The 21,556-nt window shown below is 47.6% G+C and overlaps 1 protein-coding gene across 3 annotated transcripts in view; it reads left to right on the top strand.

Annotated features, from left to right (window-relative positions):
- The first annotated feature begins 323 nt into the window (after positions 1-323).
- DYNC1H1 (dynein cytoplasmic 1 heavy chain 1) overlaps positions 324-21,556 on the top strand; it is a 63,151-nt gene continuing 41,918 nt past the window's right edge. For all 3 annotated transcript variants that reach the window (XM_069738019.1, XM_069738027.1, XM_069738010.1), the window contains exons 1-29: positions 324-646; positions 2,379-2,466; positions 2,567-2,740; positions 2,881-3,136; positions 3,605-3,791; positions 3,878-4,149; positions 5,177-5,404; positions 5,890-6,966; positions 7,045-7,224; positions 10,595-10,744; positions 10,824-10,970; positions 11,059-11,199; positions 11,530-11,817; positions 11,919-12,038; positions 12,155-12,394; positions 12,679-12,834; positions 12,942-13,055; positions 13,159-13,269; positions 13,353-13,562; positions 13,759-13,905; positions 14,065-14,231; positions 14,442-14,615; positions 14,914-15,079; positions 15,184-15,372; positions 16,875-17,072; positions 17,153-17,435; positions 17,525-17,625; positions 17,710-17,869; positions 17,945-18,185. In XM_069738019.1, the coding sequence (XP_069594120.1) occupies positions 394-646; positions 2,379-2,466; positions 2,567-2,740; positions 2,881-3,136; positions 3,605-3,791; positions 3,878-4,149; positions 5,177-5,404; positions 5,890-6,966; positions 7,045-7,224; positions 10,595-10,744; positions 10,824-10,970; positions 11,059-11,199; positions 11,530-11,817; positions 11,919-12,038; positions 12,155-12,394; positions 12,679-12,834; positions 12,942-13,055; positions 13,159-13,269; positions 13,353-13,562; positions 13,759-13,905; positions 14,065-14,231; positions 14,442-14,615; positions 14,914-15,079; positions 15,184-15,372; positions 16,875-17,072; positions 17,153-17,435; positions 17,525-17,625; positions 17,710-17,869; positions 17,945-18,185 (6,218 nt within the window). In that variant the 5' untranslated portion in view covers positions 324-393. The remainder of the gene's footprint in view (positions 647-2,378; positions 2,467-2,566; positions 2,741-2,880; positions 3,137-3,604; positions 3,792-3,877; positions 4,150-5,176; positions 5,405-5,889; positions 6,967-7,044; positions 7,225-10,594; positions 10,745-10,823; positions 10,971-11,058; positions 11,200-11,529; positions 11,818-11,918; positions 12,039-12,154; positions 12,395-12,678; positions 12,835-12,941; positions 13,056-13,158; positions 13,270-13,352; positions 13,563-13,758; positions 13,906-14,064; positions 14,232-14,441; positions 14,616-14,913; positions 15,080-15,183; positions 15,373-16,874; positions 17,073-17,152; positions 17,436-17,524; positions 17,626-17,709; positions 17,870-17,944; positions 18,186-21,556) is intronic.

Here is a 21,556-nt window from a genome sequence, read left to right as displayed (position 1 = left end):
GCTGGGGATAGATGTCTGGATCAGTGAGGCTGGGGTTAATCAGAGAGACTGCATGGATCCGTCAGGCTGGGTTGGATCAATGAGGATGGGGATAGGTGGAGCCGTGTGAGCATCTTTTTCATGCAGCAGAGAAAAGCGCCGTGTAATGCTGCGGTTCCCACCCTGTCTAAACTCCGCGCGGTGCTTCCTGGGAATTATAGTTCTCGTCATTCGCAGACACTAATCAGTGCGGCGAATTGGACTTCACTTCCCATAAACCCCCGCGCCTCTCCCCGCCTCGCAAAGACGACCCCTCCCCCTGTTGTGTGGCGGATCTACGCCTCAGCCTCTCCCAGTCCCTGTCACTCCGTTCCCGGCTGTGGTGCAGAGACACCGCACAGTAGAGCAGCAGACATGACGGACACGGCCGGCGGGGATGACGGCCCCGGTAACCTGGAGGTATCGGTGGCGGTGCAGAACGTGGCGGACACCTCGGTGCTGCAGAAACACATCAGGAAGCTTGTGCCGCTGCTGCTGGAGGATGGCGGAGACGCCCCGGCCGCACTGGAGGCTGCGCTGGAGGAGAAGAGCGCCCTGGAACAGATGAGGAAATTCCTGTCAGACCCGCAAATTCACACCGTCCTGGTGGAGAGGACGACGCTGAAAGGTGAGGCCGCTGTAACCGTGAGCAGCAGAGCCTCTGCACAGCGCCACCGACCGGATCGCTGCAGCACTGCACCGGCCGTCACAGCGCCACCTGCCGGATCGCTGCCCGCACTGCACCGGCCGTCACAGCGCCACCTGCCGGATCGCTGCCCGCACTGCACCGGCCGTCACAGCGCCACCTGCCGGATCGCTGCCCGCACTGCACCGGCCGTCTCAGCGCCACCTGCCGGATCGCTGCGCGCACTACACCGGCCGTCACAGCGCCACCTGCCGGACCGCTGCGCGCACTACACCGGCCGTCACAGCGCCACCTGCCGGACCGCTGCCCGCACTACACCGGCCGTCACAGCGCCACCTGCCGGATCGCTGCCCGCACTACACCGGCCGTCACAGCGCCACCTGCCGGATCGCTGCCCGCACTACACCGGCCGTCACAGCGCCACCTGCCGGATCGCTGCCCGCACTGCACCGGCCGTCACAGCGCCACCTGCCGGATCGCTGCCCGCACTGCACCGGCCGTCTCAGCGCCACCTGCCGGATCGCTGCGCGCACTCAACCGGCCGTCACAGCGCCACCTGCCGGACCGCTGCGCGCACTACACCGGCCGTCACAGCGCCACCTGCCGGATCGCTGCCCGCACTACACCGGCCGTCACAGCGCCACCTGCCGGATCGCTGCCCGCACTGCACCGGCCGTCACAGCGCCACCTGCCGGATCGCTGCCCGCACTGCACCGGCCGTCACAGCGCCACCTGCCGGATCGCTGCCCGCACTGCACCGGCCGTCACAGCGCCACCTGCCGGATCGCTCCCCGCACTGCATCGGCCGTCACAGCGCCACCTGCCGGATCGCTCCCCGCACTGCATCGGCCGTCACAGCGCCACCTGCTGGATCGCTCCCCGTACTGCATCGGCCGTCACAGCGCCACCTGCTGGATCGCTCCCCGTACTGCATCGGCCGTCACAGCGCCACCTGCTGGATCGCTCCCCGCACTGCATCGGCCGTCACAGCGCCACCTGCTGGATCGCTCCCCGTACTGCATCGGCCGTCACAGCGCCACCTGCTGGATCGCTCCCCGTACTGCATCGGCCGTCACAGCGCCACCTGCTGGACTGCTGCGCGCACTGCACCTGCCGGACCGCTGCGCGCACTGCAGGCGGCCGGAGCGCTGCGCGCACTGCACCTGCCGGAGCGCTGCGCGCACTGCACCTGCCGGAGCGCTGCGCGCACTGCACCTGCCGGAGCGCTGCGCGCACTGCACCTGCCGGAGCGCTGCGCGCACTGCACCTGCCGGAGCGCTGCGCGCACTGCACCTGCCGGAGCGCTGCGCGCACTGCACCTGCCGGAGCGCTGCGCGCACTGCACCTGCCGGACCGCTGCCGACAGTGATTTGAGCTGTACATCACACCTCAGGGAGGGGTTATAATAGACCCAGAGGGTTGTGTATTTCCAGACCCCAGTCTAACTTAGGACAATTCGACCTCCTGTTCACGTGACCTAAATGTCTTGTGAGCCCCATCTGATAGGAGTTCATTTATGGTGCGAACCTCGGTGTCCACAGTGCGACATGGTGGCTGTAGTGCATCTGCAATGTTGCCGAAAACTGCCAACATGGCGAGGCTGCTGCGGCATGATTGACAGCTCTGGAACCGGGTGCTCGTAATGTGGCTCTAGTCTCAGTGCGCCATCCTCCGTTACAAGCTCATCTGCTTTTCTGTTTGCCTTTCTCTGCAGAGGACGTTGGTGACGAAGGAGAAGAGGAGCGAGAATTCATCTCCTATAAACTGAACATCGACATCCACTACGGACTGAAGTCCAACAGGTAACACAGTGGAGCGGACTGTGCCCAGCATGGGCGACTGTGGCGCGGGTACACCAGCTTGTGTACAGGTCATGTGTTTGACGGTTATTCTGTTCTCCAGCCTGGCCTTCATTAAGAGGACGCCCGTCATAGACGCCGACAAACCCATCTCTAACCAACTGCGGGTTCTGACGCTCAGCGAGGATTCCCCCTATGAAACGCTGCACTCCTTCATCAGCAACGCTGTCGCCCCTTTCTTCAAGTCCTACATCCGTGAATCTGGCAAAGCGGACAGGTGAGAGGCTTCCAAGTCCAAACACGTGGCTGTCATTAACCTGGCGATCACACGATGGACCTGGTAATTTTTGGGGGTGTAGTTGGTGCCCACTTATCAAGTAGTCGTAATGATTCAATTTGTGATATCTTTGTCTTCAGAGATGGTGACAAGATGGCTCCCTCTGTGGAAAAGAAGATTGCGGAGCTGGAGATGGGACTTCTACATCTGCAGCAGAACATCGAGATCCCCGAGATCAGTCTGATGATCCACCCGAACATCATCAACGTGGCCAAGCAGTGCTACGAGCGGAGCGAGAAGCCGAAGGTCACAGACTTTGGAGACAAGGTGGAGGACCCCACGTTCCTCAACCAGCTGCAGTCCGGTGTCAACCGCTGGATACGAGAAATACAAAAGGTATATAGTACAGTGACTGCACCAGCAGAATAGTGAGTGCAGCTCTGGAGAATAATACAGGATGTAACTCAGGATCAGTAATGTAATGTATATACACAGTGACTGCACCCGCAGAATAGTGAGTGCAGCTCTGGGGTATAATACAGGAGGTAACTCAGGATCAGTAATGTAATGTATGTACATAGTGACTGCACCAGCAGAATAGTGAATCCAGCTCTGGAGTATAATAACAGGATGCAACTCAGGATCAGTAATGTAATGTATGTACACAGTGACTGCACCCGCAGAGTAGTGAGTGCAGCTCTGGAGTATAATACAGGATGTAACTCAGGATCAGTAAAGTATCTGCACAGTGACTGCATCAGCAGAATAGTGAGTGCAGCTCTGGAAGTATAATACAGGATTAGTGATGCGAGGTGTATGTGGATTGATTTCTAACTTTGAACTAAATTAGTTTTTATTTTGCAGGTGACAAAACTTGATCGCGATCCAGCTTCTGGAACCGCTTTGCAAGAAATCAGTTTCTGGCTGAACCTGGAGAGGGCGCTGTACCGCATTCAAGAGAAACGCGAGAGCCCGGAGGTTCTCCTGACTCTGGACATCCTGAAGCACGGAAAGCGTTTTCATGCCACCGTCAGCTTTGACACGGATACAGGTAATGCTCGCTCCGCTCCTCTCTGGCCCCTGAATGAAGGACAATTCCTTCTTAAAGCCACAATTAATCCTTTTTATTCCTCTAAGGCCTGAAACAAGCCCTGGAAACGGTGAACGACTACAACCCTCTCATGAAGGACTTTCCTTTGAACGACCTGCTGTCCGCCACTGAGCTGGACAAAATCCGCCAGGCTCTGGTCGCCATTTTCACTCACCTTCGAAAAATCAGGAACACTAAGTACCCAATTCTGAGGGCGCTGAGGCTGGTGGAGGCCATATCCAGGGACCTCAGCTCTCAGCTACTGAAAGTCCTGGGGACAAGAAAGCTTATGCACGTGGCCTACGAAGAGTTTGAGAAGGTACAACACCTTTTATATGTTCGGTATCTCGAGTAAGGAAAGCTTCTCTATTGTTCTCTGGTGTCAGCTATTTTACTCAATGACTGTTTGCTTCAATAGGATATCAGATGGGATGTCAGTAAATGGCTGTATGACACCAAAGAACATGGCTCTATTTTAAAAATGGCGACCATCTTCAGGAAATTGTTATATCGGTGGTATTTCACTCCCAGTAGATTGTCCAGGATGTTCTGCAGTTCCCCAGACACGTGCTGGAGGTGTGGAGACCCCTGTGCAGACATGCTACATATATGGTGGAGTTGTGACAGAATTAGACGTCTGTGGGCAGCCATAGATCATCTGATGTTCCAGATTTGTGGTATACCGGTGAATCTTAATGCACAGCAGGCGTTACTCGCTATTGATTTGGACTTGTTTCCCTATGAGTTCCGTACAGTGATTGTACATATTATTGTAGCAACAAGACTCAAAATTGCTAGTTACTGGAAAAACTCCAGGTGCCCCTCACTGCCCGAGGTCGTATCACTGATCAACGAAAATTGCCTATCAGAAAAAATAATCGCTACATCTAATAATAATATAGCTCAATTTCAGAAAAAATGGAACAATTGGTTATCTTTCCGTTTAAATACCGTTCTTAAATGACTTTGCAGATTTGCATATAGAGAATGTGATTGGATAGTTATTGTAATGTCACCATTTCCCCTATCCTCTTCCCTTCCCTAATCCCCATAACGTTGTGTTAATTATTAAGAATTTAATGTCAATAAGATGTAATGCTCAACACAATTTGTAAATAAAAATTTATGTTTAAAAAAAAAAAAAATAAAAAAAAAAAAAAAAAATGGCGACCATCTTGTCCATCAGCTGCTTCTAGTATTCGTCTCATGGGCCTGTGCTGCAATACCAGGCACAGCCTATAGACAAGAGGGGCGCTGTCTCTGAATTAAGGCAGCCCTGTTTTTCTATTGCTGAATTTTTAGACTCCTTTTGAAATTATACACACGCAATTCTTTTTCTTCCTCAGGTCATGGTCACCTGTTTTGAAGTTTTCCAAACTTGGGACGACGAGTACGAGAAACTTCAAGTTCTTCTGAGAGATATCGTAAAGCGGAAACGAGAGGAAAACCTAAAAATGGTTTGGAGGATAAATCCGGCTCACAGGAAGCTGCAGTCCCGGCTGGACCAGATGCGGAAGTTCAGGCGTCAACATGAGCAGCTGAGGGCAGTCATTGTCCGGGTGCTGAGACCACAGGTACAACCTTACCTGACAACTCTGACCACGTAGACTGGGTGATAATGCGCTGATTTTTAATGGGCCGACTACTACGACCCCCATGATCCTAAGAACAGAGGTGGGAATCTAATGGATCACTCCTATGTGGCCTGCATCCCAATCCAGTGTGGCACCACATCAGCCACGCTTTACCAATCAGCAAGGTACCACCTATCCTGTAGATAAGTGATCATTGGGACCCCTGCTAATTCCTAGATACCAAGGTTCTTGCATGTCCCTGTGTGACTGGAGTGCTAATGCACATGCTGGACCACCGCTCCGATCACTTTTATGGGGCTGACAGAAATGGTGGTTAGAGAGATAATTGAGCATGCACAACACCGCTCCCTTGGGGTCAGTGGGTGATGATTGTAATTAGCGAGACTGACCATTTGGCCACGCGAGACAATTTGACCCCATCTGCATGTACCAGGCTTCTAACGCCACCATGTCTCCGGTTTTAGGTGACCGCTGTTGCGCAGCAGAACCAGGGGGACGTCCCGGAGCCTCAGGACATGAAGGTGGCAGAGGTCCTCTTTGATGCCGCAGATGCCAACGCCATCGAGGAAGTAAATCTTGCTTATGAGAACGTGAAGGAAGTGGATGGTTTGGATGTTTCTAAGGAAGGCACTGAGGCTTGGGAGGCTGCACTAAAGAGGTACGATGAAAGAATCGACAGGGTGGAAACCAGGATCACCGCCCGTCTCCGGGATCAGCTTGGCACAGCAAAGAATGCCAACGAGATGTTCAGGATTTTTTCCCGATTCAATGCCCTCTTCGTCCGACCTCACATCAGAGGAGCCATCCGAGAGTATCAGACTCAGCTCATCCAGCGGGTAAAAGACGACATCGAGTCCCTTCATGACAAATTCAAGGTTCAGTACCCTCAAAGTCAAGCCTGCAAAATGAGTCACGCCCGGGACCTCCCACCGGTGTCCGGCTCCATTATCTGGGCCAAACAGATTGACCGTCAGCTGACTGCTTACATGAAACGGGTGGAAGATGTCCTCGGCAAAGGGTGGGAAAACCACGTAGAAGGACAGAAGCTGAAGCAAGATGGAGACAGCTTCCGAATGAAGCTCAATACCCAAGAGATCTTTGACGACTGGGCGAGGAAAGTTCAACAGCGCAACCTCGGGGTGGCAGGGCGCATCTTCGCAATTGAAAGCACCCGCGCCAGGGGAAGGACTGGTAATGTCCTGAAGCTGAAGGTTAACTTCCTGCCGGAAATCATAACCCTGTCCAAAGAGGTCCGCAATCTGAAGTGGCTTGGCTTTCGTGTCCCATTGGCCATCGTCAACAAGGCCCATCAGGCGAACCAGTTGTATCCATTTGCCATCTCGCTCATCGAAAGTGTTCGAACGTATGAGCGAACATGTGAGAAGGTGGAAGAACGCAACAGTATCAGCTTGCTGGTTGCAGGTCTTAAGAAAGAAGTCCAGGCTCTGATCGCTGAGGGTATTGCACTGGTGTGGGAATCCTACAAGCTCGATCCTTATGTGCAGCGGTTAGCAGAGACTGTCTTCAACTTCCAAGAAAAGGTAGGGCCGGTTGCCGTATCAGCCAGTCATGTGTTCTTTGTTTTTTTTGTTTTTTTATAATTATTGTTCTTATCTCAGGTGGACGACCTCCTCATTATCGAAGAGAAAATTGACTTGGAAGTCCGATCTCTGGAAACTTGCATGTACGAGCACAAAACCTTCTCTGAGATCCTCAACAGAGTCCAGAAGGCTGTGGACGACTTGAATCTCCATTCTTATTCCAACCTTCCCATCTGGGTCAACAAACTTGATTTGGAGGTAATGATCATTGGTGTACACTGCAGTCTCGCAGACCTCCTGTGGAATGATGTGGCGTGGTTTGTTTTGCCTTTTTTTTTAAATTTGTTTATTAACCAAAACAGTGACAACATGTACATATTTGTGCATCCAAGCCAGCATAGGTACACTTGTCAAGGCAATTACGAATGGACAACAAATTTGTGCATTATTATTCATACACTCTCAGTACTATAAGTCCATATATATATATATATATATATATATATATATATATATATATATATATATATATATATATATATATATATATATATATATATATATATATATATATTTATATTTATAGTACTGAAAGTGTATGAATAATAATGCACAAATTTGTTGTCCATTCGTAATTACCTTGACAAGTGTACCTATGCTGGCTTGGATGCACAAATATGTACATGTTGTCACTGTGTACATAACTATATATAGATAGATATATGTATGTATGTTATGTGTATGTATGTATATATATCTATGTGATGACGTAGAGTATGCATTAATGTGTTTCAACCATGACACTCCTGGTGGTGCCAGGCCACCATGTCCTGATACAGTAAGACAAGAAGAGTTCCATCTGTCCCAAATCTTATCAAACTTCTTTTAAGCGGCCCCTGTTTTGATAAAATGTCCGCTAATACAGTATGATCGAGTTTACCAATTCTATCCACGTCCCGAGAGAGGGGTGTACACTACCCATCCAACGCAATGCCAACACCTTCCTAGCCAGAAAGATTGCCTCACGTAGAAAAATCTTAGCATAGTGTCTCTAGGCTTCATCATCTAGCACTCCAAATAAGCAAACTAAGGGATTGAGAGGAACAGGGGATTGTACTAGAGAAGTCAGCAGCGACGTTACCTGGCTCCAGTAAGACTGAATAATGGGGCAACCCCATACCATGTGTATAAAGTTTGCTTCCAGCGAATGACATCTCAAACATTCCGATGTTTGAAACCAACCCATCTTAAAGAGCCACAATGGAGTTAAATATGACTGATGTATGATATATAATTGGGTCATTCTATTATTGACTGATGGGGACACTCCAATCGGAGATTCAAGAATATTCTCCCAATCCTCATCTTGAGCATCAGGAATGAGAGCTTCCCACCTTCCCTTAATTGACACAATAGCAGAATTGGTTCCCACCGATAACATATATGTGTATAAAGCTGAGATGAGACCCTGGGGACCGTGCGATTTTTAAGAATTCCTATCAAAGGGAAAGATGAGATAATTTGAGTCAAACTCACAGAACGTAGATGTGACTGGATAGCTGATCTGAGCTGAAGAAAATGAAGGAACTGGGACCTCGGGACATTATACGGTAATTAGACTGAATTTGCTCAAAAGGAAATCAATACTCCATTATCATACAAATCTTTAATCGAGAAAACATGTGAAATTCAAAAATTAGCAGATGGGTGACCCAACAACACTGGAAAATAAGAATTGTTCCACAGTGGCATCTCTGCTATGATATCCTCAAAGTGGATGACTTTTTTTAAATTTGTCTCCAAACTGACTGTGCTAATTTAAGTAGAGGTAGTAATTGAGGGACACCAGGTTTATTTGTTTCTAAGGCTACTTTCACACATCCGTCGGTACGGGACCGTCTATCAACGCATCTGCTGCCCATTGTGATGAGCGGAGAGGAGGGGGTGGAGTTGCGGCCGTGCATGCGCGATTGGAAATCTCGGACACGTCGCACAAAAAGTTACATTGAACTTTTTTTGTGCGTCGCGTCCGCCAAAACACGACGAATGCGACGTGTGCCCATCCGTCGCTAATACAAGTCTATGGGCAAAAAACGCATGTTTTTTGCCCATAACGACGGATTGCGACGGAGCCCAGCAGACAGAAGTGTGAAAGTAACCTAAGAAACCTAATGGGCAAGTCCACCTTTGCAGCATACATTAAGTGACTTTCTGAGTTGGGTAGCTGATTGTCGGACATCCACTTAAGGTACCTTCACACTAAACGACGCTGCAGCGATCCAGACAACGATCCGGATCGCTGCAGCGTCGCTGTTTGGTCGCTGGAGAGCTGTCACACAGACAGTTCTCCAGCGACCAACGATGCTGGTAACCAGAGTAAACATCGGGTTACTAAGCGCAGGGCCGCGTTTAGTAACCCGATGTTTACCCTGGTTACCATCCTAAAATTAAAAAAAACAAACACTACATACTCACCTTCCGCTGTCTGTCCCCGGCGCTGTGCTTTCCTGCACTGGCTGTGAGCGCCGGTCAGCCGGAAAGCAGCGGTGACGTCACCGCTCTGCTTTCCGGCCGCTGTGCTCACAGTCAGTACAGAGAAGCACAGCGCCGGGGACAGACAGCGGTAGGTAAGTATGTAGTGTTTGTTTTTTTTACTTTTAGGATGGTAACCAGGGTAAACATCGGGTTACTAAGCGCGGCCCTGCGCTTAGTAACCCGATGTTTACCCTGGTTACCAGCGAAGACATCGCTGAATCGGCGTCACACACGCCGATTCAGCGATGTCAGCGGGAGAGCCAGCGACCAAATAAAGTTCTGGCCTTCTAGCCCCGACCAACGACATCACAGCAGGATCCTGATCGCTGCTGCGTGTCACACTGAACGATATCGCTAGCCAGGACGCTGCAACGTCACGGATCGCTAGCGATATCGTTTAGTGTGAAGGTACCTTTACTCAAAGCCTTCATTTGTCTGGCTAGGTTATATAAATAGAACTCCGGCAATGCGCTCCCCCCATCTGTTTGGACCTCTGTAGAGTAGAAAGTTTAAGTTTGGGTCTGCCTTCCCCCATATGAAAGACGTGGTCAAGGAATTTAGATTTGTGAAGAAGGATTTAGGAATCAACACCGCACTATGTTGGAGAGAGTAGTTGAGTTTAGGAAGTAAAACCATTTTAATTAATTTATACGGCCAGCTACAGATAGCGGAAGTTTACCCCACGAGGCAAATTTAATTTTGACTAATTCCAGTAGAGGAATAATAAGTTGTATATCAAGCTCACTGTCTTTGGATATGTTAATACCTAGATATTTAAAATAAGACACCATAGGTAGCGATGACAAAGTATCAAGGTGAGTCATTGGGCTAGAGAGAGGGGCAATAGGGCGGATTTATCCCAGTTAATATATAATTGGAGCATTTACTAAATTTGTCTATAATAGTAACCGCATGTGGGAGTGTCTCTTCTGCCCTATCCATGAATAAAATCGTATCATCAGCATATAAGCCAATAGTCACTAAACGGTTGGCTAGGTTTGTTTGTTTTTTGTGTAGTTAATGCTGTATAGTTTTTATATTGCGATATTGGGTTTGAGCTTTTGCATTTAATGCTTCATCCTTCACCTTGTAGATTGAAAGGATCTTGGGAGTCCGTGTACAAGCAGGTTTGAAGACTTGGACCCTGGTCTTGATGGGTCAGGCTGATGACAAAGCAGAAGTTGACATGGACACTGATGCCCCCCAGGTCAGCCATAAACCAGGCGGTGAACCCAAGATCAAGGTACGTGACATCCGCGCTTCCTTTAATCTTGGTTGATTGCTCAGATTTTCCACTTGAATCTTTTACCTTCTTCTTGCAGAATGTGGTCCACGAGCTGCGCATCACCAATCAGGTCATTTACCTGAATCCTCCCATTGAGGACTGCAGATACAAACTCTTTCAAGAGCTGTTCTCCTGGAAAATGGTAGTCTTGGCCTTGCCACGAATTCAGAGCCAGAGATACCAGGTACGTTCCTGTCTGCAGGTAATGCTCACCCCCGCCTTCCTCACTGTCTTAATTAGATGTAGCGAGCTGTCTCTTTGCCATGTTATAGGTGGGCATCCACTATGAGCTGATGGAGGAGGAGAAATATTATCGCAACGCGTTGACCCGATTGCCGGATGGACCTGCTGTTTTAGATGAAGCATACGCTGCAATTATGGACATTGTCACGGAAGTGGAGCAGTATGTCAAGGTGAGAGAAGGCCATGGGATATATTGGGCCTCTTGTGACATTGTATTAATCTGCAACCTACTAGTCATGCACACACCAAAAATGGACCATGCCAGATTGTCAGGGACGCAACCTGATCATCTGGCACTGAAGAGTCAGAACCTTCTTTGAGCCTCCATATTGGATATCAATGTGCACAGGTGCCCTCACATGTATATGACCTTTCTACTCTTTGTAATATTCCAGCAGTCAAATTCTTGGATACAGCAAATTAATTTTGCAACTTTGTTTTTTTAATTTAATTTGCTCCATAAACAACATTCCCTCCCTCACTCTGTCCTTCTGTCGCAGGTGTGGCTGCAGTACCAATGCTTGTGGGACATGCAGGCGGAGAACATCTACAATCGTCTGGAAGAAGATCTCAACAAATGGCAGGCGCTGCTGGTTCAGATCCGAAAGGCCAGAGGGACATTTGACAACGCCGAGACCAGAAAGGAGTTCGGTCCGGTCATCATTGACTACGGAAAAGTGCAATCAAAAGTGAACCTGAAATATGACTCTTGGCACAAAGAGGTGCTCAGCAAATTTGGACAGATGCTTGGTCAGAACATGACTGAATTCCATTCTCAGATTTCCAAGGTATAGACGTTTATGGCGTATTGTGATGTCCGACTGGTCCTGAAAAATCGGTGCAAGGCTTGGAGTCCTCTTTTAATTTAACCTTCCCTTGTTCCTCGCAGTCTCGCCAAGAGCTGGAGCAGCATTCGGTGGACACGGCCAGCACATCCGATGCTGTGACCTTCATCACTTATGTGCAGTCTCTGAAGAGGAAGATCAAGCAGTTTGAGAAACAAGTTGACGTGAGTCTCATCTACTTTGTGGCACTGTCCTTTTTTTTATTTATTTTTATCTACTCCCTTCTTTTGTTCCTTTCTTGAGCTTTGCAGAGAGTTAACTGTGCCCTTCTCTCCTCCAGCTCTATAGGAATGGACAGCGCCTGCTGGAGAAACAGCGCTTCCAGTTTCCCTCTTCCTGGCTCTACATTGACAACATCGAGGGCGAATGGGGCGCGTTTAATGACATCATGAAACGCAAAGATTCTGCCATACAGCAGCAAGTGGCAAATCTGCAGATGAAGATTGTCCAGGAGGACCGAGCTGTGGAGAGCCGCACCATCGATCTACTGACCGACTGGGAGAAGACTAAGCCTGTGACTGTAAGATCATGGTCTATGGTGTTTGCTCTAGTTATGAACCAGACAGAAGGGTATTGCGGTGTCCTACAATGCCCGTTATGGGGGCAGAGGTAGTGCAGAATATTAGGCACTCCATGCCGTGTGTGCAGCCTTCACGGTTGCCTGTACAAGGCTTGCCCTTGGCATTTCTCTAAAAAATGAAGTACAATAGAAACCACTCACTTCTATGCATTAAGGGTGATTCTTAAATCTGTTGCTGCACCTCCTGTTTCATGGACCTTCTATCTTGTTGTTTTACCCCTCAGGGAAGCCTGCGACCCGAGGAGGCCCTTCAGGCTCTCACTATATATGAAGGAAAGTTCGGCAGGCTAAAAGATGACCGTGAAAAATGTGCCAAAGCCAAAGAAGCTTTAGAGCTTACGGACACAGGGTTGCTGAGCGGCAGTGAAGACCGCGTTCAGGTAATTTTCTTTTTCGGTGTTCTCCTTTTTTCTTTTTTTTTTTAATACAAGCAAATCCTAAACTGATGTGGTGATGGCATGGCATCAAATACTGTTCTGACATCTAGGTCGCCTTGGAAGAATTGCAAGATCTCAAAGGCGTCTGGTCCGAACTCTCCAAAGTTTGGGAACAGATTGACCAGATGAAGGAGCAGCCATGGGTGTCTGTCCAACCACGCAAGGTATATGTATCCCCCACCTCACCTTGGAAGGAACATTCTCCCCCCCCCCCCCCCCCCCCCATAGAGGCAAGGGCTGGATTACATAGATTTCTTCTCTTTACAGCTTCGGCAAAGCTTGGACGGGCTCCTGAACCAGCTGAAGAACTTCCCCGCCCGTTTACGGCAGTATGCGTCCTACGAATACGTCCAGAGACTCCTGAAGGGTTACATGAAGGTGAAAATGTTGTCTCTGTTGCTAAGTGTAGTTGTTCTATGGATGTCGCATGTACCAAGGTGCCATCTGCTGCCTACCCACAGGTGAACATGCTTGTCATCGAGCTGAAGTCGGAAGCCCTGAAAGATCGGCACTGGAAGCAGCTCATGAGGAGACTGCACGTCAACTGGGTGGTGTCCGAGCTCACCCTGGGCCAAATCTGGGACGTCGACCTGCAGAGGAATGAGGCGATTGTCAAGGACGTTCTTCTGGTCGCTCAAGGAGAAATGGCACTGGAAGAGTTCTTGAAGCAGGTAATAAGACTGGTGGTGACTAATGTACACGGCTGCAAGTGAAGACCAACGCTACTACAAAGTCTCTGGCTCTGGTGTCTGCACAGACATGTGGTTATGCTGTGCGCCCTCCAGCAGGTTGCATGGCATTGCACTGCTTTGCCACTGCAGAATAGACGGTGGGTAAACAAATCAGTAATCCTCTGCTTGTCCCCAGATCCGAGAAGTGTGGAATGCATACGAGCTAGATCTGGTCAACTACCAGAACAAATGTCGTCTGATCCGCGGCTGGGATGACCTGTTCAATAAAGTCAAGGAGCACATCAACAGCGTTTCTGCCATGAAGCTTTCTCCTTACTACAAGGTAAAGTCCTCCATGAGGATGACTTCTCTATAAGACTTCTGTACTGTACAGTTACATGACATGTAGCCACACCAGCGCGGCCATACAGTTACATGTCACATAGCCTATTGCCACCTCCATGTAGTTGCTCTTGCATTTATAAGTTATACTCTTTATAAGGTATTTGAAGAAGATGCCTTAAGCTGGGAAGATAAACTCAACAGGATCATGTCCCTTTTTGATGTGTGGATCGATGTCCAGAGGCGCTGGGTTTACCTAGAGGGGATCTTCACCGGCAGCGCGGACATCAAACATCTGCTTCCTGTTGAGACGCAGCGTTTCCAGAGGTACCTGCCACCAATCCTCCTCTTATTTGAATGTGTCCACACACGGGATCGAACGTTATTTTACAAGAAGATCCAGTTAAAAAAATGACTTTATTACTTGTCTAAGATGTGATATTAGTTATTGGGTTTCAGAGATTTTGGCACCAAAATCCTGACCGTGTGAAAAAGCCTCCACGTGTCTCTGAATGATATGATGTCCTGTCCTTGCAGCATCAGTACAGAGTTTGTGTCACTGATGAAGAAGGTCACAAAGTCTCCTCTGGTCATGGACGTTCTGAACATCCAAGGAGTGCAGAGATCTCTGGAGAGACTGGCTGACTTATTGGGCAAGATCCAGAAAGCTCTTGGAGAATATTTAGAAAGGGAGCGTTCCTCATTTCCACGGTGAGTCTTGAGTCTGTTTTTAACTTATCGGCCCATTTTAGATATTACATCCCATAAATGTGTAATCCTGTGTATCTGCGGAGGGCGATCTCAGTGCTCAGACACAAAATAGGCAAGTTGCATAGTCCCCCTATTCCATCTTCTGGAAAGGTTGCCATATTTTCTTTTTCCTCCTTTTCTGCGAGAGACGCTGACAGTGACAGCTCGTCTGTGGTCACTTCTCTACTGAGAGCAGGACTGGTTACACATCTCAGGAGCTGACTTTTTTTTTTTTTTCACTCTTTAACCCAAATTTTAGATTCTACTTCGTTGGTGATGAAGATCTTCTGGAAATCATCGGCAACAGTAAAAACGTGGCCAAGCTACAGAAACACTTCAAGAAAATGTTTGCTGGCGTTTCCAGCATCATTCTGAACGAAGACAGTTCTGTCGTGCTTGGAATCTCTTCGCGGGAAGGAGAGGAGGTAAGGATGTACCCTAATATCTGGGATGTACACTAATGGAGGCAGCGGCATCTGCTCCGCATGGTGAGTTTTACAGTAATACTCTGGATTGTGCATCCTTGCAGGTGATCTTCAAGACTCCCGTGTCAATCATCGAGCATCCGAAGATCAATGAGTGGCTGACTCTTGTGGAGAAAGAAATGAGGGTCACTCTGGCCAAGTTGTTGGCGGAGTCGGTGACTGAAATTGAGATCTTTGGAAAATCCTCAGCCATCGATCCTGCTACCTACATCTCCTGGATTGACAAATATCAGGTAAGTGACTCGGACCAAGTTCTCACTTGCTTTAGACAGGAGTATGCACAATAATCGCTTTTCTGAAAAGATTTCTTAACAAATTGTGCTTCTATATAGCGATAGGGACGGGGGCTATGCCGGTAACTACTCAGGTCTATAAACTAGGAAGACCGTGCAATCCATTGTGTCAAAGTGCCGGTATTCAGTATGTGAGCCAGTGCTGTAAGTGTTCATGTCTGTGCTGTTTGCCATACAGAAGCCGAGAGGACACAGCAGGAACGCTCTTTGTCCTGGTATATATACATGAGCATCCCGCAGTATGGATGGTGGCAGCTCTGTGATAATATTCAGAAGCTGAGTATCAATATGCAGCTCTTAAATCGTAATTAATAAGAGGGTATCAGACAAAGCATGGCTACTAGAATCTGCTGATTATAGAACCAGAAACACATGGGCTACTTGCACATTGAACAAGTCTGTAAGAACATGTTCACACACGCCACCAAGAAACTTGAAGACACAAGAGCACAGTGAGGTCAAAAATACTCTGCTGTAAAAAAATCACAGTAATAAGCAAGTTCTAGTCAAAAGATGGAAAAACAGGGTATTTAGTTGATACGTTTTTTTTGCAAAAAATGTATACTAAGCTGCTCCACCAATCGTCAAGGTATACCCATATAGAGCAGTCCTAACTAATGTATATAATCCCTATCTGATGTATTTAAAAACCTGATCATCTGTGTAGTACCTGTATAAGGTACTATAATCTGCTGATTATATGGTGGGTTTGAGGAAGGTTAATTAAGATGCAGATCAAGAAGGGCAATGGCTGTACGTAAAGTCATTGTATGCTCACAAGTAGCCTATAATTATTAAACAGTATAAAATTTGTGCGTTTAAAGTCTTTACGTTTCCTTTGTATACTGAAGATTCCGGTCTGTCATAGGCAGAGAGCCGAAGGTGTGTTACTATTCAGAAGGGCAGCCTGCAGTATGGATCCATGGCTTCGCGTGCTGCTATTCAGAAGCGGTGTGGATGGTGGCTGCTCTGTGCTAATATTCAGAAGCACAGCCTGAAGTATGGATGGTGGCTGCTCTGTGCTACTATTCAGAAGCACAGCCTGAAGTATGGATGGGTGACTACTCTGTGCTACTATTCAGAAGCGCAGCCTGATGTATGGATGGGTGACTACTCTGTGCTACTATTCAGAAGCGCAGGCTGATGTATGGATGGTGGCTGCTCTGTGCTACTATTCAGAAGCACAGTATGGATCGAGGCTGCTCAGTGCTACTATTTAGAAGCGCAGTATGGATCGTGGCTGCACCGTGCTGCTATTTAGAAGCACAGTGTAGATTGTGGCTGCTCCGTTCTACTATTCAGAAGCGAAGTATGGATCATGGCTGTTTTGCTGTACTATTCAGAAGCAGAATATGCAATGTATTAAAGAAGACGTTCTGGCGCACACTCCTGTCTTTATTAAATCTTAGAGCACTTGACATAACTTGATTCCTTTCCTATAGGCTCAGCTTGTGGTCCTCTCGGCTCAGATCGCTTGGTCTGAGAACGTGGAGTCTGCTCTTACCAGCATGTCCAATGGTGGCAGTGACTCTAGCCCCATGCAGATTGTGCAGGCCAATGTGGAGGCCACACTAAATGTCCTGGCTGATTCAGTGTTGATGGAGCAGCCGCCTCTGCGAAGGAGGAAACTGGAGCACTTGGTAAGTAGCGGCTATTATCGGCTTGATCTGATGGCACTTGTCTTGCTACTTGTTTGGCTAATGAATGTACTGATCCACAGATCACAGAACTTGTGCATCAGAGAGATGTCACAAGATCCCTCATGAAGATCCGGGTTGACAACGCCAAGTCATTCGAGTGGCTGAGCCAGATGAGGTTCTACTTTGATCCCAAACAGACCGATGTTCTGCAGCAGCTCTCCATCCAGATGGCAAATGCAAAATTCAACTATGGCTTTGAATACCTGGGCGTCCAGGATAAACTTGTGCAAACTCCTCTGACTGACCGCTGCTACCTGACCATGACCCAGGCTCTGGAGGCCAGGCTCGGAGGGTCACCTTTTGGTAAGTCTACATCCCTTGTAACATCGACCTTTTAGAAGTTGGTATCAGTATATAGGCTGTGACTGTTAATCATTCATGTGTTGTCACAGGTCCTGCGGGTACTGGAAAGACTGAATCCGTCAAAGCCCTTGGACACCAACTCGGCCGATTTGTGCTGGTCTTCAATTGTGACGAAACCTTTGACTTCCAGGTAAGTAATGATGTGATGCTGTAGTCGGTCCGCTTCCATGGCTTCGTGATGGACACCACTTGACCTTCTACTTTTCTCTTCCAGGCTATGGGCCGCATCTTTGTGGGTCTGTGCCAGGTCGGAGCTTGGGGATGTTTTGACGAGTTCAACAGGTTGGAGGAACGCATGTTGTCCGCAGTTTCTCAGCAAGTGCAGTGCATCCAGGAGGCACTGAGGGAGCACTCCAATCCAAACCGGGACAGAAGTAAATGATGACAAAGTTAAATGCTGGGAGCAAAATAAGATCACAAGCAACATAATGTGTCTTATTGTTTTCCAGCTCTCACAATCACCTGTGAACTCCTGAACAAGCAAGTAAAAGTCAGCCCCGATATGGCCATCTTCATCACTATGAACCCTGGTTATGCCGGTAGATCTAACCTGCCAGACAACTTGAAGAAACTTTTCCGCAGTTTAGCCATGACCAAACCCGATCGCCAGCTCATTGCCCAGGTCATGTTGTACTCCCAAGGCTTCCGGACCGCTGAAGTCCTGGCCAACAAAATTGTGCCATTTTTCAAGTAAGTGAACACAAAGTTACAACATGTGGACTACCAAGTGTTGAGCTTTAGTTTTTCTTAACTGTAGGTCATATGTCATGAAGTGGTTATGTCATATGTTGTGGGATGCCAGCTCGCATGCCGATCCTGCATCATGTGCTCTTAAGAGCTGCGGTTGGAGCAGAGCTCAACTGGTGACTGTCAACCTGTTAAATGCAGATCACTATAAAAAAGGAACAGTGTCACGGATCCCTACTCCGTGGTGTCACTAATTTGTCATGTGCCTGGTCTCACACGTGACTTGGGGTTGTGCCTGCAAGGGTTAATCTATCTTCCCACTCTCAGTCCAGCATTCAACCTCTGTCCTATGCTGTAATGGGAGCATAAATCACACACCGACCAAGGCCACACACCCGCTCATACACGCTGCCACCACTCATCGAATACACGGGCGATGAGTCCCAGAACTAACAATACTAATAAAAATATGTCTATCACTCATAAGGCTCACACACCTTAGGCTATGGATTCTTTTAGAACATTCAAGGTTCAACTTGATAAAGTTTTATATTTTAATTATAAAGGGGTCAGTGCTTACAATAAGAAAAGGTATAAAAATATGATAATAAAAAGACATACAACTTATGCAAAACAGTATCAAAATAAACAGGAGAAAACTTACAGAAATTATCTAACTGGTAGTTGCTTCTGCTCCTTGAGGGTAGGAAGAATGTAGATTGGATCACACCAGCTTCTCAGGCTGCCCCATCATGTGAACACAATTCTCTGTCTGCAGCCTAAATTTATAACTTTGGCCTGAGGTCAGGTTTCTAGACCGGCCCCCCAGGTTAATATCATAATTGCGGTCTGTTTGATTGGCCACGGCCCCTCTACTAATGAATATATTATTTTCTCTTTTGAGACACTTGTGAAAAGGTTCTCGGGAATAGATCACCTCAGGCTGCAATTAGCATCTCCCCTCCAAGACCTAAGAGGTGCCAAATGTTACCACCTTCTTGGCTCTAGCTAGACCTCCTGGTGAGATATGAAGACACAATTTCTACTAGTCCCAAGGAAGTACCTATTAACACCTAGGTGCGACTTGCCTTCAGGACAGATGTTACATTATCACTAGTCACAAGTTACAACATGTGGACTACCAAGTGTTGAGCTTTAGTTTTTCTTAACCACTTCATGACATATGACCTACAGTTATGTCATATGTTGTGGGATGCCAGCTCGCATGCCGATCCTGCATCATGTGCTCTTAAGAGCTGCGGTTGGAGCAGAGCTCCACTGGTGACTAACAACCTGTTAAATGCAGATCAGTACAAAACAGTAACAGCATCCCATCCAGGTGATGAAAAATTAAGAGCTTTATTCTGCCATCATGCAGCGTCAAGTCGAAACGTTGCATGATGGCAGAATAAAGCTCTTTTAATCTTTCATCACCTGGATGGGATGCTGTTCCTTTTTTGTACTGGACTGTGACTTGTCTCCAATTGGGCCATTGGATTGGAATGTGCATTCCTGCGTTGAAGTGCTGTCTGCTACAATTTAGTCCTGTTGAATGCAGATGTCAATCTCTGACAGCAACATTTAATACGCATCAGTAGGTGGACATGTTGTTCCACGCTCCTACTGGCATGCCTGTGACGTGATCACATGGAGCCGATGGGTTGTCTTGAAAGTTGAGGGTCTGCTGAAGACTCCCTTGCCTGTCATATTCCGATACTCCTGTGAAAGTCGGCCTGCAGACGGTGTTCATAGATCATGATTTACTTTGTAAATAGCAATGCTGGTCCACAGCTATATATAGTAATAATAATAATTTTTATTTATATAGCGCCAACATATTCCGCAGCGCTTTACAAATTATAGAGGGGACTTGTACAGACAATAGACTTTACAGCATAACAGAAATCACAGTTCAAAACAGATACCAGGAGGAATGAGGGCCCTGCTCGCAAGCTTACAAACTATGGGGAAAAGGGGAGACACGAGAGGTGGATGGTAACAATTGCTTTAGTTATTCGGACCAGCTATAGTGTAAGGCTCAGGTGTTCATGTAAAGCTGCATGAACCAGTTACCTGCCTAAGTATGTAGCAGTACAGACACAGAGGGCTAATACTGCATAAAGTGTATGAGAACATGATGCGAGGAACCTTTTTTTTTTTTTTTTTTTATTATAAATAGGCCACACAGGGATCGTTAGGTTAATGCATTGAGGCGGTAGGCCAGTCTGAACAAATGAGTTTTTAGGGCACGCTTAAAACTGTGGGGATTGGGGATTAATCGTATTAACCTAGGTAGTGCATTCCAAAGAATCGGCGCAGCACGTGTAAAGTCTTGGAGACGGGAGTGGGAGGTTCTGATTATTGAGGATGCTAACCTGAGGTCATTAGCGGAGGGCACGGGTAGGGTGGTAGACTGATACCAGGGAGGAGATGTAGGGTGGTGCTGAGCCATGGAGTGCTTTGTGGATGAGGGTAGTAGTTTTGTACTGGATTCTGGAGTGGATGGGTAGCCAGTGTAATGACTGGCACAGGGTAGAGGCATCGGTGTAACGGTTGGTGAGGAATATGATCCTGGCTGCAGCATTCAGGACAAGCAATCAGATCGCAGCTTCAAGTCCCCCCTAACAAATACAGTGAAATATGGGGGGAGGGGGAGTTTTTTTTTCTTCATATTTGTAAAAACTAAAGAAAAAAAAAAATTCAAACATCCCCCATCCCCCCTCCTTTTGCCCTATTAAAAATAAAACAAATACACACTTGGTGTCTCTACATTCAGTAATATCCGAAATAGTAAGATTATAAAGTCGATTAATTCATATTCGGTATCTGTGTACTTGTACTGACCTGGAGAATCATAATGACAGCTCACTTTTACAAATGGTGATCGTGGTTAAGAAAAAAACATTGTGGGATTTCACTTTTTCCCCGTCTTCCATTACAACATGTGGTAGACTAGAGAAATTCAAAAGTACAATTCATCCCGCAAAAAAAACCAAGCCCTTATATGGCTACTTGGGTGGAAAATAAGGATTTTTGGTACTCGTAAATTCGTTCTTGGAGCCTCCATTGGGGGACATATGGGTATATGCTGCTGAAGCTATGCAAAAAAGGAAAAGTAGCTCCCCAGTTGTGTACACTCACTGATTGGCACAAAGCTCGTCAGTTAGGGTCCAAGCAGTAGGAGAAGCAACAATACGCATCTATATAAAAGCCCAAGAAAAGGCACGTAGACCCAACGTGGGCACAAAGCCAGGGAGGGTGCTGTGTCCCCTAACGAAAGCCGCAAGAAAGATTTTACGGTGAGTGTCAAAAATCCCCCTTTTTATTGCTTAATTTGGGGACACAGGTAACCGTAGTATGTATAAAAGCAGTCA

This window comes from Ranitomeya imitator, chromosome 1, assembly GCF_032444005.1.
Source record: "Ranitomeya imitator isolate aRanImi1 chromosome 1, aRanImi1.pri, whole genome shotgun sequence".
NCBI classification, from domain to species: Eukaryota; Metazoa; Chordata; class Amphibia; order Anura; family Dendrobatidae; genus Ranitomeya; species Ranitomeya imitator.
Note: the sequence above shows the minus strand (reverse complement) of the source record. Positions and strands in the feature narration are given on the sequence as shown.